The sequence below is a fragment of the Eriocheir sinensis genome, chromosome 21, assembly GCF_024679095.1.
Source record: "Eriocheir sinensis breed Jianghai 21 chromosome 21, ASM2467909v1, whole genome shotgun sequence".
NCBI lineage: Eukaryota > Metazoa > Arthropoda > Malacostraca > Decapoda > Varunidae > Eriocheir > Eriocheir sinensis.
The window spans coordinates 4,634,866-4,653,312 of record NC_066529.1 but is presented as its reverse complement, the minus strand read 5'-3'; the positions used below and the strand labels follow the sequence as shown (position 1 = coordinate 4,653,312).

Here is an 18,447-nt window from a genome sequence, read left to right as displayed (position 1 = left end):
CGACACCCTTCACCCTACACCTCACACCCTTCAACCCTCACCTTGCACCTTGCTTATCGTCAGGTGTAAAGCAGGTGAGAAGAATGGCATAACGTTGTGAGGTAGAAGCAGGGCGTGTATGAAGATGGTGAGAGAATCAGTGCAAGGTCAAACCGGGTTAATAAAAGAGAGCAACACAAATATACGTGATTGATTCTCGCTGGTCGTTGTAGAGTGTGTGCATTGAAATAAATTTAGCTTTGAAGAGTGACGCATAACAAAGCAGACTGACGGAGAAGCAGAATTATCTAGGGCACGGCGACATGTAAGTGATTGAGGCAGTAGAGTGATATGGAAGAAAAATTTAGAGGATTCGTGATATAGAAGAGAATCATAGGAGCATCTGTGTCATAGGAGTAACAGTGATATAGAGAAGAAACATAGAGGGGTCTGTGACATAGACGTAACAGAGGGATATAGAAGAGAAACAAAGGAGCATCTGACAGAACAGTAAGAGTAATATAGAAGTGATACAGAGGAAGCGGAGTGACACATAAGAGACACAGAAGCGGCAGAGTGATAAAGAAGATAAACATATGAGCATCAGCGACATATTAGAAGCAGCAAAGCGACATGAAAGGAACACAAACGATGGAATATGTGACAAATCGGCAGCAGAGTAGACAGGGAAGAGTAACATAGAAGCAGAGTGGCACAGAAGCAGCTTTAAACGGTGACCCAACTCCGGAGGCAGCTGCTGCGTGAATATATTAAATGAAACGGCTGTAAAAAAAGAAATATATATGACACACGGGAAAGCACAGTACGGACACCAAATACGAGAAACGCACGCACTGCACACTCCCATTTGGCATTCATGATATACCCATCTTTAAAGACCTTCCCATCGCCGACAACACAACACTCTCCCTCCCTCCCTCAGTGCAACACAACAGCAACTCAATAAGTGTCGAGAGGTAGATAGAACAGAGTGTTGCGTGCGTGTTCGTGTCAGTGTGTTTGTGGGTGTTCAAATATTTACGTCTGACCGGCATTTCGAGGCGATGATAGCTTGTGTCGTGAATAATTGAGAGTTACAGTGGTGGTGGTGGTTGTGGTGGTGGTGGTTGTGGTGGTGGTGGTTGTGGTGGTGGTGGTTGAGGTTTAAAAGTCTAGATAGGACATTCATTATCACCGTGGTTTCTCTCTCTCTCTCTCTCTCTCTCTCTCTCTCTCTCTCTCTCTCAGCTTTACTCCTATTCCTCTTTTACTAACACCCTTCCTTCCCCCCTTTCTTTCTTTCTTTCCTTCTTCCTTCCCTTCTTTCTTTCTTTCTTTGGCTTTCCTTATATCTAACTATCTATCTATATGTCTATTAATTCATCTTTCTAGCTATTCATCTTAGTCTCTATCTCCGCAGCATCACTCACCTGAGATGAAGAACAGCTCGGAGAGGATGATCCAGCGGGCTTGGTAGAACAGCTGAATCTTCACGTACTTGGCGACGCGGTGGTGCAGGTTGATGGTCACGTTGCGGGCGTACTCCGACACCCGGTCCGGCATGTACTGATACTCGACGGGCCGGGAGCTGAAGTACCGCCCGCCCACGCTGAAGAGCACCTTGGCCTTCGAGAACACCTGGTGGGAGGGAGAGAACGTGGGATGAGGGAGATGAGAGGTATGATTCTGGGGTGGTTCGGGTTTAAATAGAAGTGGACTGACAAAGCTGGTGATGGTTAGAACGGGATTAGACTTGCAGGGAAGAAGAGAGAGGGGGAAGATTTGTAGCTGGATAAGTTTGGGATTAAGAAGGAAATATCTATAAAGGGAATTGGTAACAAGAGACGGTGGGGAGAGGGAGATCAAAGGTGTGATTCCGGAGTGAAGCGAATTGACAAAACGGAAAGAGGTTGATTAAAAAGGACCACGAGTCATACTAAAATAAAGTGGTTGGATCTCTACCTCGATAAATTCAGGTTTAAGAAGGCAATAGGCAAAATAACTGTTGTATAAAAGAACAGGGCATAAGAGAAGGTGGAGTGGACGTGTTTAGAGATGGGATTCCGGGGTTGTTGTAGGTGTTTAGAGATGTGATTCCGGGGATGTATGTAAATGGGCCAAGCGGATTAACAAAGGGAATAGGACTTGATTAGAAATAAATTCGACACGTACTGAAAAAAATAGGGTTTCGAGAGACTGTGTGGTACCAAATACACATTCGATAAAGTCAGAAAAAGAAGGTGGCAGGATTTGTAGCTCGACAAGTTCAGGATTAAGAAGAAAGTAATTGTATAAAGAGTTTGGAATAAGAGAAGAGGGTGGGGTGAGGGTCATTAAACTTGTGATTCCTGGATGTCTCGTATATCCAAATACACCTCCGATAAAGTCAGATTTAAGAATGGAAAGGGAAAAAGAAGGTGGTAGGGTCTGTAGCTTGATAAGTTCAGGATTAAGAAGAAAGTAATTGTATAAAGAGTCTGGAATAAGAGAAGAGGGTGGGGTGAGGGTGATTAAACTTGTGATTCCTGGGTGTCTCGTATTTAAAAGGGTGAAGCGGAGTGACGAAGGGAATAGGAGTTGATTAGAAGAGAGCTCCACTTGCATCGAAACTAAAGGTGGTGGGACGCGTACGGTAGCTGAAACTCAGGCTTAAAACAGAAATAGAAAAAACAACAAAAAAACAACAACCCTGCTATGTATAGAGAGTTGGAATAAAAGAGTAAGGTATAGTGAAGGTGTTTCGGGGCGTGACACCGGGATTGTATGCAAAGAGTGAGGCGGCTTGACAGAGGTTAATTAGGGAGCAACTCGACTCCCATAAAAAAAAAAGGGTGACAGGACGCTTAGTACAGAAAAGTTTAAAGAGATGGCCAAACACTGGTGCACAAAGAGGGTGGTGCGTGAATGAACCAGACACAAATAAGTCACCCATAAAAAAAATAAAAAAAAACAGGGATTTTACGACTGTTTCCAAATTAAAGGTTACATGAAAGAAGGAGATAAATAGATAAATGAAACAAGCAGACGCGAAAACCGAAAATTAAAAAGAACCATTGTGGAGTAAACGCAGCAGTAGAAGATATATGGAAAAACATGAAACTCAAATTGGAACACGAATAGAAGATGGAAATACTACATAAATGAAATGATGCAAGAATAGTAAATGTATAATATATATGTAACAGTGAATATTAAAGAATGGGTATATGAATTGAGGATGGAAATTCAACTTGGAGGAGTGGGAGAAAGAGTGACAAGAATGATGGAGGGTAAGAAGTTAAGGATTGCAAGTGGAAGATGAGGAGGAAGAGATAGATATACACCATGGAAGATGAAGAATAGATAGATATACAGATATAGCATGGAAGAAATAGATATATACCATGGAAGAGGAAGATAGACAGATATACACCATGGAAGAGGAGGAAGATAGACAGATATACACCATGGAAGAGGAGGAAGATAGGCAGATATACACCATGGAAGAGGAGGAAGATAGGCAGATATACACCATGGAAGAGGAGGAAGATAGACAGATATACACCATGGAAGAGGAGGAAGATAGACAGATATACACCATGGAAGAGGAGGAAGATAGACAGATATACACCATGGAAGAGGAGGAAGAGACAGATATACACCATGGAAGAGGAGGAAGAGATAGATATTTACCATGGAAGAGGAAGATAGAGAGATACACACCATGGAAGGGCAGACACAAGAAGGGCCTGGATTGGACATGGAAAGGTCAAACTGATGCATGAGAACAGAATGACGCTTATAAATAGAATGGAATCACGTGAAGCTAAGTATCGACGCGCTGATTAGAAACATTCATCCATAATGCTTTCAGAATACGAGAGGTAAGGCAGATACTCCTACACCGTCCCTTGTATATGCAGAGTTGATAAAATTAATTTGTTTACTAGTACGAAGTGAGTAGAAGATATAGTGTTAAGATGAATAATACTGCTTTACTGACGTTTACAAATATATTAATTCAAGATTGCAGACGCTATATAGGCGAGGCACATGATGTTTATTCACGGTTGAGGTAAAGTTTGAAAAAATACAGGTAAAAAATCGAAACTTGTTCACTTTCACCGTTTTTATAAATAACATTAGGAACACCAAGAGAAAATAAACAAACGTATAGGGAAAAAATAAAGGGAATTTAAATCAACAAATATACATGGTCATAGGAGAGACAGGAGATACATAGGATAGATGACAACAGGTGGATAAAAAGTGACAGTCTGGAAATAGCTTAAACATAAAAAGACCCACAGGTGATGGAATTCAGAAGTCGATGGAACGTTTACATCGAAACTGAACGCTAAAGACACACAACGGGAACGAATGGAAACGTTTGAGGGAGACCCAACTCACTAAACCAACCCACACCTGTACCGAGAGTAAGCTTAATGACCTGAAATACCTGTTTATACATTAAGATGAGGACCATTAGACCGAAAGAACACTAAAGACACACAACGGGAACGAATGGAAACGTTTGAGGGAGACCCAACTTATAATACCAAGCCACACCTGTACCGAGAGTAAGCTTAATGACCTGCAATACCTGTTCATACATTAAGATGAGGACCATTAGACCGACAGAGTAAGAGGAGGAGGAGGAGGAGGAGGAGGAGACCAACTAACAAACAGTCTCCACCACCACCACACCCATTACAACTAAAGCAATTAAACTCATTACGTCAAAGTTTCCACCTTCAGAGAGACGCAATGCAACGCCCCGCCTGCACTCACCTCCTCCTGCACGACTCTCCGATGCATTATTCCGATTCATTTGTGTACAGGGCGATTGTTATGCCGCTGCGAGAACATGGTGCGTCGCGGATGGGGTCCCCTGACGCGCCTGCACTCCAGATCCCACGGTTGCTACGTCTGCTACTGTTGCTACTACTGCTACTGGTAATCGAAGTCTTATGCGTGTAGTTCTGATCCGCTTTGACCATATATCGTTCGGTTACTGCTGTTATTACTACTACTCCTGCTTCTACTTCACCTGGTGCTACTACAACCACTACAGCTAATGATTCTACTTCTACGACTACTTTTACTACTCAAACCAACACTACTACAACTTTTACAGCCCTATATCAGCCTCCACTACTGCTCTTACTCATCTACTACTACTACTACTACTACTACAACCTCTACCACTACTACGGCAGCCACAATCCCCTCTCTCGCCCAGCCGCTCTTCCTCCTCCTGCTCCCAATATATATCCGTGTTTACTTCGGTTTATGGCTGTCCGTATTCAGTCGTCCGAATCCGTCTGAAGGAAAGCTGACGGCAGTGATGGACGGAGCAATTAAAACATGTGGCAGAGCAGTCGAGGGAGGGATGGTAATTACAGCAGACCCAAACTCGAGATAAGAGGAGGGAGGAGAGAGAGGTGAATGGAGGGGAGGGAGGGAGACTGAGGGTGAGAAGAGACGAGGTTGAGGCAAAAGAGATACAGAGAGAGGGAGGGAGGTGAATGGAGAGACGCAGAGGTAGGGAGAAGAGGGAGATGTGGGGAGAGGAAGGGAAAGAAGGGAGGGAGGAAGAGACGAGGGAGAGGATAAAGAGATACAGAGAGAGGGAGAGAGGTAAGAGGTGACACAAAGGAAGGGAGAAGAGAGAGAGACGGAGGAAAAGAAAGGTAAAGAAGGGAGGGAGGAAGAGACGAGGGAGAGGCAAAAGAAATACAGAGAGAGAAAGGGAGGGAGAAAGGAAAATGGGGAGAGGCGCAGAGGTAAAAAAGAGATAGGATATGAGTGGGGAAATTATTAGAGACGAGGAAGATTGAGGGATACAGAGGGAAAGAACCAAATATACGGAGGGTTAGGGAGAAAAAACACAGGCGGACAATTTCGGGGGAGGAAAAGGAAAAATGGGGAGGACGGGGACGGAGGAGGGGAGGGGAAGGTATAATGAGGGGATTAGGGCAGGTAAGCAAAGGTAAGTGGATTTGAAACGGTAGGTAAGGAGAGGAGAGAGAAAATGGAGGAATGTAAGAGGATGAGTAGGGGAGGAAGAGGAGGAGGAGGAGGAAGAGGAGAAGGAGGAGGAGGAGGAGGAAAAGAGGAAGAAAAGGAAAAGGAGGAGGAGAGGAAATCAAAGAGGAGGAGGAGGAGGAGGAGAGAAAATTAAGGAAAAGAAGGAGGAGGAGGAGGGAAAATTAAGGAAAAGAAGGAGGAGGAGAAGTTGGAGTAAGAGTAGAAGAGGGAAGAAGAGGAGAAGAGGAAAAGAGAAAGAGAGAGGAAGAGGAGGATAGGAAATTAGGAAGAAGAGGAGTAGGAGGAGGAGAAAGAAGTGGAGAACAATGTGATAAAATGCAGGGATAAAATGAATCTAAAAACCTCAAACACAAGGAAAAAAACACAAAACAAAAATATATCGAATAAGATACTTTGTTGAGGATACGACTCTAAAAACTAAAGAGATTTGGATCGTACTAACACAATATTCTTGGACACTCTCATAAGAAAACACCACAAACGACTAACTAAACTCTGACTGTTGCCTCGATATCACCTATTTCTCATTCACCTTATTAACTCGCCTCTAAGTGACCGTCAAGCCTTTCAAAGCGTCATTCCCAAAACTCTCCATTAACGGAATACTGTTTGTGTCTACCTCCCGTCGATTCTGTTCCCCCGATCACCGTTGGCAGATTATCGTACTCAGAGCATAGTATTTACCGGTTTCTGACGCCTAACTATTGCCAAGAAACATCAGGATCTAACTCTTTAAACGATAACTATAAATGTGTTTCGTTATTGGAGCCCAGAAGACATTTTGGGGTTAGGAAGTCGGGAAATATAAGCGGCTGAGTACGACAATCTAGCAACGTTGCCCCCGATGTAACATTTTTCTCCGCAGAGTAGTCGTTGGCCTCTTCCTCCTCCTCCTCCTCCACCACCTCTTCTTCCTTCTCCTCCCCTACTCATCCTCTAATATTCCTCCTTTGTCTCTCTCTCCTTACCCAACCTCTAACCTTATCATCTCTCTTCCTCTAATGAAATGTGTTTGGCCTTTCAAACTGCCACTGTTGAAAAGTCATAACACTATAGTATCATTTTTTCTTTTTACAATTCTAACAGTGAAATTTTCCTTGATCGTTTCGCTCATTTCTTTTATATATTCTGGAACTTGCACATTATATTTCCTCTGGCGCACACACACACACACACACACACACACACACACACACACACACACACACCGTTTTCTCCTCCTTCCTTGCCTTCCCTCAGAGACGTATAAGGTATTAATACATTCCTTCACTTCTCGATTATTCAGTATCCTTTTGGCCTCACGCTCAGCAGTTTTTATATTATTATCTTGAACTTCGAAACCAACGCTTCCACCTGTTCCGGATTTAAAATGATTTGTGCAGATGTGTGTGTGTGTGTGTGTGTGTGTGTGTGTGTGTGTGTGTGTGTGTGTGTGTGTGTGTGTGTTTACTTTCCTATACATGAAACAGATGAAGGGGAAAACTAAATAATAAAAAAAAACTTACAAAACGATGCTCCAGACAGAAAGAAACACGGGAAGAAACCAAAAAAGTGAGTGAGTGTGTGTGTGTGTGTGTGTGTGTGTGTGTGTGTGTAAGTGTGCGTGCGTGCGTGTGTGTGTGTACTGCAGCGCGCCCCTTCTCTTCCTGTACGCCTTGGTTTCGTAACTTTTCCTTCTCTCGTAAGGTTTTAATTTGCGTCGGAAAAAAAAGGTGACCACTTGCTCTCCTCCGGCAAACGTTCCGTAGCCGCGCCAACTTCAGCTTCAAGCCTCCGCCAACTTTTGAGTCTATTTTTAGCAGGAAACTCATTAAACATTGTTATATTTTTTGTTTATGTATATCTCTCTCGTTTGCGGCGCTTAGCTATATTGCGTGTAGCGTGTGTGCGTGGGTGTGTGTGTGTGTGCCGGCCTGTGTATGTGTGTGATATTTTTTTTTTATCACCGCTCTTGTACATATACGCATTTATTACGGTTATGGTACATTTATGGCGGTAACTGAGGGCTTTCCTGGCTGCACGTCGTTATATTTGTGCCGCCGCAAAGCCACACGGGAAAGTGACACGGGAAAGCGGTGTTGGCGGCGGCGGGTCACGGTTAATAGAGTAACTTTAACAACAGCACACACACACACACACACACACACACGTTCACTGCACTTCGCCCGTGGTAATGACTCGATAAACTTCACACGGGGAGGAGACGCACAGAAACGTTGACATGAAATTCTAAGAGAGAGCATGCAATCCGTATCACTTGTAACGCATAAGGACGGCAATTAGACACGCCAGGAAGGGAGAGCAGCTGTGGTACCCCGATTTTTTCTTTTCTTATTTGCATCTTTGGTTATTCCGATTTCTAATAAAGATAATCACGCATTCTCTCTCGTCATCTTCACTAATTAGTCACAGATTTAGACGCAAAAAGGTCGCACTACTCCGCATGTTCTCTTAATTATTCTTATCGACATTCACGTATCTCCTATTTCATGTAACAGAGAGCGCCACCTTCTCTTTCCTTACTCCCCTCACTCAGTTTTGTCACGGGTCACACACTCACGTTTTCTCTCATTCCTTCCCCAGAAAATATCTAAAATTCATACAAAATCTTTTCAAGCCATCGGTGTAATTTTTGTGACCCTAATACATTTTTTACGCATTTTTTTTAAAGCCTCTAATACATTTTTTTATACGAATAGCTCGACTTGAATTTGAGTTGCAACTGAATTAGAATTTCTGGATATTCTCTTTCCCTCGGCTTCGTAGATCGCTCCGGCAGATTGACTCCGGAAGGTTCACGGGAATCCTCATGTTCAAAGGTTCTCGCAATCATTTCTCTTTGTTTGCATTTCTGGCTATTTTAATTTCACCTTTCTTATTTTTATGTCTTTCGTTTTTCACTTTTTCATTTGCATTTCTACCTATTCTATTTTGTGAACTATAGCATAAATCTTTCTCTCTCTCTCTCTCTCTCTCTCTCTCTCTCTCTCTCTCTCTCTCTCTCTCTCTCTCTCTCTCTCTCTCTCTCTCTCTATCTTTTAGGTGGTGTTTTTTTTTATTTTCTCTTTTTTTTCTCTCTCTCTCTCTCTCTCTCTCTCTCTCTCTCTCTCTCTCTCTCTCTCTCTCTCTCTCTCTCTCTCTCTCTCTCTCTCTCTCTCTCTCTCTCTCTCTCTCTCTATTTATCTCTCAAGTCGCCGAGTCACACAACAGTTTCGTTTCCTCGTCACTTAACGTTATCTCCTGTGCTGGGATCCGCTTTCCTCACGTCCGACCTTCCGCCTTAGTAACCGGGATACTTGCAAGAGGTTCATTGACGGCTCCATGGATTTTAATAGTTGTCGCTTTGCTATTATTATTATTATCATTGCTGCAGTTTTAGTTGATGCACATTTTCTTATAAGAGTTGACATATCATTGCTACTGTTGTTGTTTATGTTGCTGTTCTTGTTGTTACTGAGGATGAGGTTGGTCTTCTTTCACTTCTACCTTTGTCTTCTTCTCAATCTTCATCCTCCATTTCCGTTCCTTTCTCATATCCTGTCATCTCGCCACAGCGGACGCCAATAACACAACGGACTATTTTTTCTTGTTTCTGTTCATATTTTCCTTCGTATTCTTCTTCCTTTCCTTCCTCCTTCGTTACTATTTGAATTCAATCACCTACTTCTTCTTCTCCTCTTCTCTCTTCTTAATCGTTCGTCCAGTCACATACCCTTCTCTTTCTTGTTCCTCTCCTCTCTCTTCATATTCTTTCGTTATCCTTTGAAATCTATCAGTAACACAACCGTCATTTTTTTTCCATTATTCATATTTTTCTTCTTTTTCGTATTGTACTCCACTCCCACCACCTCCTCCCCTTTCTCTCTTTTTCTCTCTTCAATCTTAAGCAATCACATCATTCTCTTCTCCTTTCTCTTCGTATTCTTCTTCTTCTCACTCTTTCGTTACCCACTGAAATCCAACACGTCTCCTCCACTCCAACGCTTCCTCTCCTTCACCAGCCAACCTTAACTGCCGCCGCTAACACACTCACGTCCGCGCTAACATACTCACGCCGCCGCGGCCTGACACACGACACACCCGACGCTCAATTTACTACTCACAAACAGAAGTGGCGGCAAGTACACCACACCTGACCTTACCACACCTGTCCTCCACCCCCAATTAAGCTCAAACGAGGCCTTTCAGTGACCCCAAAGTGCTATTCAGCCTTCCATCCGTAGCAGGAGATTGCGTGTGTATCCTTGTGTTGGTGTGGGTGGCAATACGAAATCGTTCTATGTTATATGTCTTATACCTTCAATCTTTGTCTTGAAAATCGAATACATCAAGACAACTCTCCATCCGAAATTGACCTCTCTTTCAGCCTTTCCACTTTCATTTATAGGAAAAGTGCTAGCGGGATTTTTTTTTTTTTTTTTGCCTCTGAGCTGCTTCCTGTGCTGTAAAAAAACACCATGAAAGACTATCCAACTCTTTTATTACTGATTATTTTTTTTGCATCAGCAGTGACATTTATTTTCCTGCATGGCTTCAGTGCGTAATGGAAAGCACCCCCTTGAGTTGCTTTCCGTACAGTAAATAAAAAAAATAAAATAAATAAAAATAAATAAATCACCTTCCAATACTGTTTTAAAATTTTAGCATTAACAGTAACATCTATTTCCCTGCATGGCTTCAGTACGTAATGGAAAAAAAAAGACACCGGCAAACAAGTCCATTCATTATAGACCTTGAGCAGCTTCCTTTACTGTAAAAAAAATCACCATGAAAAATTTTAAACTCTCCCATTATCATTTTAATTTTTTAGCATTAGCAGTGAGATTTATATTGTCCTGCATGGCTTCAGTACGTAATGGAAAGCACCCCCTTGACCTGCTTCCCGTACTGTAAAACGAAAAAAAACAAAAACACCATGAGGCACTATCCAACCCTTCCATTACCGTTTTAAATTTTCAGCATTAGCAGTGACGTGTATTTCCCTGCATGGTTTCAGTACGTAATGGAAACACCGGCAAACAAGTCCGTTCATTTTTGCCCTTCAGCGACTTCCTGTACTGTAAACAAAATCACCATGAGACCTTATTTAACTCTTCCATTACTATTTTAAACTTTCAGTATTAACAGTGAGTTATATATTTTTTGCCCTTCAGTACGTAATGGAAAACACTCCTTTAAAGATGCTTCCTCTACTGTAAAACGAAAAAAAACACCATGAGGCACTATCCAACCCTCCCATTATCGTTTTAAATTTTCAGCATTAGCAGTGACGTGTATTTCCCTGCATGGCTTCAGTACGTAATGGAAAACAGAGGCAAACAAGTTCATGCAGCGCTGTGCCTTGATCAACACAGTACAACACAACAGGTATGAGCTATGACGTGACGCCCCTTATGAGGTAACACAAAAACAATCACATGCTAATCAAATAACAGTCCGGCCCGTGTGTGTGTGTGTGTGTGTGTGTGTGTGTGTGTGTGTGTGTGTGTGTGTGTGTGTATAGCAGTGGGTAGTCTTTGTGTGTTTATTTGTTTGACATTTTGTGCGTCCGTCAGTTTGTCTGTCTGTCGGTTGATTGGTGTAACTTTTATCTTTATATCTGTCTACTGCGATTGTTCTTACTCTCTCTCTCTCTCTCTCTCTCTCTCTCTCTCTCTCTCTCTCTCTCTCTCTCTCTCTCTCTCTCTCTCTCTCTCTCTCTCTCTCTCTCTCTCATCCTTCAGCTTCTTCCTTTCCTCCCTTCCATTCCCTTCCCTTTCACAATCCACTTTCTCTACATCTTCCTACCCATTTCCCTCTCCCTTTTCATCCCTCTCCTTTTCCCTCGTCACCTTCTTTTCACTTCTAATAATTGTAGTTCATGTCGAGTTTGCTTTGTGTTATTTTTTCCACCCTCTGTCTCTCTCTTTGTTTTTCGCTCCGGCAACAGTTGTGCATATGATCTGTCCCTGTTAGCGCGGTGTTCTGTGTAAAGCTGTAGCTATATTTGTTCTGGCTAAAGCTGCTCTGTTAGTTGTCAGTTGCTCTCTCTCTCTCTCTCTCTCTCTCTCTCTCTCTCTCTCTCTCTCTCTCTCTCTCTCTCTCTCTCTCTCTCTCTCTCTCTCTCTCTCTCTCTCTCTCTCTCTCTCTCTCTCTCTCAGCATGCCATTTTATATTTATATCTCTATTTCCTCCTCTTTTCTCATTCTATTTTCTCTCTCTACTCTGCTTTCGTGTTCTCTTACTCTCTTCCTTCCTCCTTTCTTTCCTTCACTACTCCTTCTCCTCCTTTCCTTCTTTACATCTTCAATACTCCTTCTCCTTCCCTTCCCCCCACTCACCTCCACTTCCTTGGTGTGCATGTTGTTCGCGAAGATTGCCAGCGAGGTAAAGTTTCTCACGACATCGAACTCGCACACAATCTCGAGGGGTTGGTGAGACTCGTTCTTCCACCCGACCCATTCGTAGCCTGTGGAGAGGAGCGGGGTGAGACGGCGCCGGGCAGGTAGAGGCAGGTGAAAGCAGGTTAATTGAAAGGGTGATGATGATACCTGAAGCTGTATGAGGGAAAATGAGGTGTTAGGGGCGTGCTAATTCTTTTGTTTTGAATCTCTTGTTTTTAAAATGGAGGGGATATAGGGTTATGTTTCAAGAGATAGATAGATAGATAGAGAGGGGGAGATAAAACTTTGCTAACAGATATACAATACACTTAAACTACAGCATCATTTACCATCGACACTATCATCAAAACCATTTTTCAACTGCTATTCTCCCTTTTTTCGCTTTTCCCTACACCTCTTTCACGCCCTTCCCTTTCCTCCCTATTCCTCCCCATCATATAATTCCTACCCTCCCTATTTCACTCCTTCTCTTCTTCTCTCTCCCTCTTTATCTCTTGCTTTTCTACCCTTCTTTTCCTATTTTCTCCTTCTATTTCTCTTTATTTCATACTTGTTTACCTCACATTTCATTCCCATCCTCTTCAACTTCCTCTCTTTCTCTCCCTCTCTCTCTTCCTTCCTATCTGTGCCTTTTAACTACCTTTCCTCTCCCTCCTTCCTTCTTCGTCTCATCCTTAAATCCCACAACCTTCCTTCCCCTCTCTCCCTTTTCATCCATATCCTCCCCCCTGCCTCCCTTCCAGCCCTTCCCCCGCCCCAGCAGCAGGTTGAGGGAAGCTGCTGCCCCATTACCTGTGCTGGCGGCCAGGTAATGACGCGGGATACCTGTCTACTTATCTGGCCACTTCCGTTGCTATAGTTACTGAGCCTCTTTGTGTGTGTGTGTGTGTGTGTGTGTGTGTGTGTGTGTGTGTGTCTCTCTCTCTCTCTCTCTCTCTCTCTCTCTCTCTCTCTCTCTCTCTCTCTCTCTCTCTCTCTCTCTCTCTCTCTCTCTCTCTCTCTCTCTCTCTCTCTCTCTCTCTCTCTCTCTCTCTCTCTCTCTCTCCTTTAGTTTTGCTTTTGTGTGACTTTTATGATTTGCTTTATCAGAAAATTATCCGCCAATCTATTTATCTGTCTGAATGTAAGTCTCTCTCTCTCTCTCTCTCCTTATGTCTCTTCTCCTCCCCTCTTCGTCCCTCGCTCTCATTTCTCTCCGTATTTCTGGTCGCTTCCCTCTTTCTTTTAACCTTTCTCCTGTTCGTCCGTTTTATTTTCGTTTATCTTTTTTCGTTTTCTATTTCTCTCTTTCTTCCCTTCTGTTCTCTTCCCTATCAGTGGTTACCCTCCTGCTGTACTCTCTCTCTTTTTCTTCTTTTTCTTTATTTTGTGTTCTCCTGTTTCTCTCATCTGGTTTTGTTTGTCATCTCTTCAGTATATAATCTACAAATTTTCCCTTCCTTTCTGATCTTGTATTTATCTTAACTAATCTAACTCCAATTTCTCTCTATTTTCTTCTCAAGTTTCAAACACAATATCTGCTTCAACTTGTTCTTTCCTTTTACTTTTATCCTGCTAATATCATGTACATTTTTATCGAGTTTCCCCTCCGCTTTCGACTCCGTTCTCGCAATATAATTCATGGCTTCCGTTCTCTTCTCAAATCTGAAACACAACATCTGCTTCCTATTTCCTCACTGTTTCCAACTTTATCCAGCAAATTCAACGTTTCTTTTTTGCCATGTCTCCCTCCTTTCAATTGTGTCTCATTGTGAGTTATATATTTTTAAGCACCTCGCTATTACCTTCTCGAGTAACAAACATAACATTTGCTTTCTCTTCTGTTCGTTTTTTTTAATTTTTTTACTTTCTGCAGTAAAATTCATGTACGTTTTTGCTTTTCCTTCTTTCCCTTTTGTTTATTCCCTCTCCTTTCCTACTATACTTTAATCACATTTCTCTCCCTCCATTTTGCATATTAGTCCCTGTTCTTTCCTTTTCCCCTTTTTCATCTTTTCCTGTCTATCTGTCTTTATTCTTCTCTTTCTTGTTTTTATTCTTGTTTCTATCTACTGTCCTTATTCTTCCGTTTATCTCCTCTAACCTTTGTCTCCTCTTGCCCCTCCCACATATGTCCCAATTCTTCCCTTTCTTCCTTCTCCCTTTTCCTCCCTTTACCTGATCTAAAGTTTGCCTCTTCCTGCCTCAACCACAAATGTACCTATCCTTCCCCTTCCCCCTTTTTTTCCTTTATCCCTCCTTATCTTTGCCTCTTCCTGCCCCAATCATATAATTATCTTAACTTATCCTTCCCTTTCTTTTGCATACCTTCCTTCCCTTTACTTCTTTTTACCTTTGCTTCTTTCTGCCTCTACTACATTACCTGTCCCTGTTCTTCTCTTTCTTTCCCTTATCGTTCTTTATTTTTCCTCTCCATAATTTTGCCTCTTTCCTTCCCTACCACATAACCTTACCTAATCTTCCCTTCCTTCCCCTTAACTTTCTATTCATTTACCTCCCCTTGTGTTTGCCTCTTTCTGCCCCTACCACAAATCTGTCCCTTATATTCTCTTTCTTCCCCTTTCCCTTCCCTCTTCTTGTCTCTATATCATTCTTGCTCCTATTAATCCCTTTCCCCTCCTTCCCTTTATCTCCCATTTCCTTTACCTCTTCCTGCCCCTACCACATAATTATCTTTACCTACTCTTCCCTTTCCTCACCTTTGCCGAAGCCGATGTCTGTTTTAAAGTTGTGGTCGCCAACTATCCCGTCATGCAGCTGTCCCAGACCGCCGATGAGCAGCCCCTCGGTGGTGGTGCCGTCGTAGCTGAGGTCGAGCAAGTCCACCTCCACGCCGCGGCTGATCCCCTGCGGCATGGAGTAGGACACAAGGCCGTCTGCAGGGAAGGAGAGAGGAGGGATGGTGAGTAAGGCTGAAGGAAAGTAAAGGAAAGGGGAGGGAGGGATCATCAGCAGGGGAGGGGAGACAAGGGAGGTGAGTGAAATGGGCCGTCTACTGGGGTGAAGGAGATGAATCGTGAGTAAGACTGAGGTAATGGAAAGGAAGGGGGAGAGAAAAAGGCTGACTGCAGGGAAGGAGAGACGGGGAAGAGGGATGGTAAGACTGAGGTAAAGTAAAGGAAGGGGAGAGAAAAAGACCGTTAAAAGGGGAGGAAAGAAGGGAGAGAAAAAGGCCGTCTATAGGGGAGGAGAGAAGGAGGAAAAGGATGGTGAGTATAACTGAAGTAAAGTATTGGAAAGGGAGAGAAAATGGGTTGGGATGATATATACTGGGATGAAGAGTGAGAGACAAGACATACAGGTAAATTCTCTCTCTCTCTCTCTCTCTCTCTCTCTCTCTCTCTCTCTCTCTCTCTCTCTCTCTCTCTCTCTCTCTCTCGACAGCACACGTGAATAAGTGAGGGCCGGTGATGTCGATAGCATTATGAATTCAAGGTTGTGAAGCGTGTTACGTTACCCCCCCTACCCCCCCCTCCCTTCGACACAACCCCACCACTCCTCCCACAGCCATCCCCAAATGTCATCCACCTCACCCTCCTCCTTCAACCCCTCCCCAACCATTCCCATCCTCAGTGCCTCGTCATCCACCCCCTCCCACAACCCCACCCACCATCAAGTCCTCCTCATCCCCTTTCCTTCATCCACTACTTCACAAAAGCCTTGCCTCATCCACTAATCCATCCACCCACACGCCTTCTTCACCCACTGTCAACTACAAGTAGTCACAAAAATCTAATTATCTTACTTTCTTCGATAACTATTTCTTTTCCTAACGCAGATTTAAATTTATCTTTTTTTTCTGTAGCCTTATTTTGATCAACTACTTTTTTTTTTATTCAGTGTAAGCCGCAAAAAAAATATCCTTCTCATTTACGTTTTTCTTGGTTAATTGTAGAAAAAAAAGGTAATCAATTCCTATACGATCTAACAACAATAATGATACCAAGGCAGCACTACTATTAATGTTCCTGGCGTTTCTGTATAATGTTCTGGATAAGTAGCTTTATTAACTGTTATTGTTACATTCAGTTAAATTTATCAAGTTTCTATGTATTACCCATGATTAATGTATATATATGTATGTATGTGAGTGCTGTCTGTGTGTACTGATGTCACCCTCTTAATAAAGTGTGTGTGTGTGTGTGTGTGTGTGTGTGTGTGTGTGTGTGTGTGTGTGTGTGTGTGTGTGTGTGTGTGTGTGCGCACGTTATAGGGGACAGAATGGGTATGGATGAACATTGTAAGCATTATTACGCGCATTTCGGCTGCCCTTGACTCTCCCCTACCTCCTCCCCATCTCTCTCTCTCTCTCTCTCTCTCTCTCTCTCTCTCTCTCTCTCCTTTCATTCCATTACACCCTTTTCATAGATTCCTCCTCAACCCTTACCCCTTTAATTTCCTCTTCTCTTCACTATTTCCTCTATTCTACTTTCTCCTCGTCTCTAGTCTCCATTATCATCACCTTTCTTACTCTTCCTTTCGTCATTTTCCTCCCCTTTACATCTCCTTCGCCTCCTCTTACTTCAACCCTTTCTCCTTTCCATTCTTCCTATCCTTATTTCTTCTCGTTTTACCCTCTCTCATGATCCTCTCTCATGATCCTCTCTTTCTTTCACTTCCCCTTTTTTTTCTTCCTCTCCCCCTTCTGTTCCAACCCTCTGTCTCTCTCTCTCTCCGCGTTCATGCTTTCCTACAAACACACAATAGGAATAATATTGTATTCAGTTGTTGCTCTCGGTATTTATTATTATCATTATTATTATTATTATAATTATTAGTGGTAGTAGTAGTAGTACTGATATTAATAGCGGTAGTGGTTGTAGTAGTAGTAATAGTAGCATCTCTAATATTGTTGTTGCTATAGGAGGAAGACGAGGAGAGGAGAGGAGAGGAGAGGAGAGGAGAGGAGAGGAGGAGAGGGTAGAAGGAAGATGAGAAGGAGAAAGGAGAAGATGAAGAAGAAAAAGAAAAAAAGAAGTTGAGAAAGAAGAAAAAAAGAAGAGGAGGAGGAGGAGGCAGAAGAGGAAGAAGAAGAAAAGCAGAGGCAGCAGTAACAGCAGTATCACCAGCAGTTACAGAAAAAAAAAAAAACTAGCAACAGAAGTACTTGCAACGGTGTACCTTCCCCGTTGTGTTTGTCAAAAGTTCCGTGTAATTGGCTTTTTCCTCCCCTAATTACCATAACCACCAGCATTAACGACCCTCCGCCGCCCTTCTGGGGATAATTTATGTATAATTACGAATCCCGCTTAAAAAAAAAAAAAATCGCACAACAAAAAAAGAACAACAACACTCTTAACATTTATTACAGCGATTGAGAACATCACTTTTACTGAACGGGAGCCAACGAAGCTTGTGTGTATGTATGTATGTATGTATGTATGTATGTATGTATGGGTTAATATCTCCATGTATGTTATGTTTATATGTATGGAAGTTTGTATGCAATGTATGTCTGTGTATGTTTATGTATGCATGTGTGTTTGTATGCATATATTCAAGTATGTTTGTCACTGAGTCCATGTATCTGTGTGTCTGCCTGTCTATCTGTGTGTTTGTCTGTATGTCTGTTGTCAATCTGTCTTTCTGTCTGTCCGGAAGCATGTATGTAGTTAATGTTTATTTGTATATGCATCTAACTTATTCGTTCACTTCCTTCTCTTCCTCCCCGTTTCTGTATCCCTTTCCTTCCTCTATCAAGTTATCCTTTTACCCTTCCTCTCTCTCTTGGCTTCCTCTTACTCTCTCCCTCCTTCTCCCTCTCTCCCCTCGTCCATACGTTCTCCCAGACTGACCCTTCCTTGATTTTTTTCGGCGCGGCGGAGTGTCTGGCTCTCTATTGCTACCCAGGAGAGGAGGAGGAGGAGGAGGAGGACGAGGAGGAGGAGGAGGAGGAGGAGGAGGAGTGGACAGCCATATTGCTTTCCTAACTCCCTTTCCTCCCTGTCATTTAGGCACAACCCCTTAACCGTAATATTACCCCTTTCTCCCTCTCTCTACCCTTGTCTCCCTCCTTCCCCCTCCCAGTCACCCCGTCACCCGTAAGTCCGGTCAC

The 18,447-nt window shown here is 42.9% G+C and overlaps 1 protein-coding gene across 3 annotated transcripts in view; it reads right to left on the bottom strand.

Annotated features, from left to right (window-relative positions):
• LOC127001553 (discoidin domain-containing receptor 2-like) overlaps positions 1–18,447 on the bottom strand; it is a 135,283-nt gene that overhangs the window by 33,814 nt on the left and 83,022 nt on the right. For all 3 annotated transcript variants that reach the window (XM_050866194.1, XM_050866195.1, XM_050866196.1), the window contains exons 4-6: positions 15,092–15,268; positions 12,330–12,457; positions 1,410–1,617 (exon numbers count right to left, since the gene is read on the bottom strand). In XM_050866194.1, the coding sequence (XP_050722151.1) occupies positions 1,410–1,617; positions 12,330–12,457; positions 15,092–15,268 (513 nt within the window). The remainder of the gene's footprint in view (positions 1–1,409; positions 1,618–12,329; positions 12,458–15,091; positions 15,269–18,447) is intronic.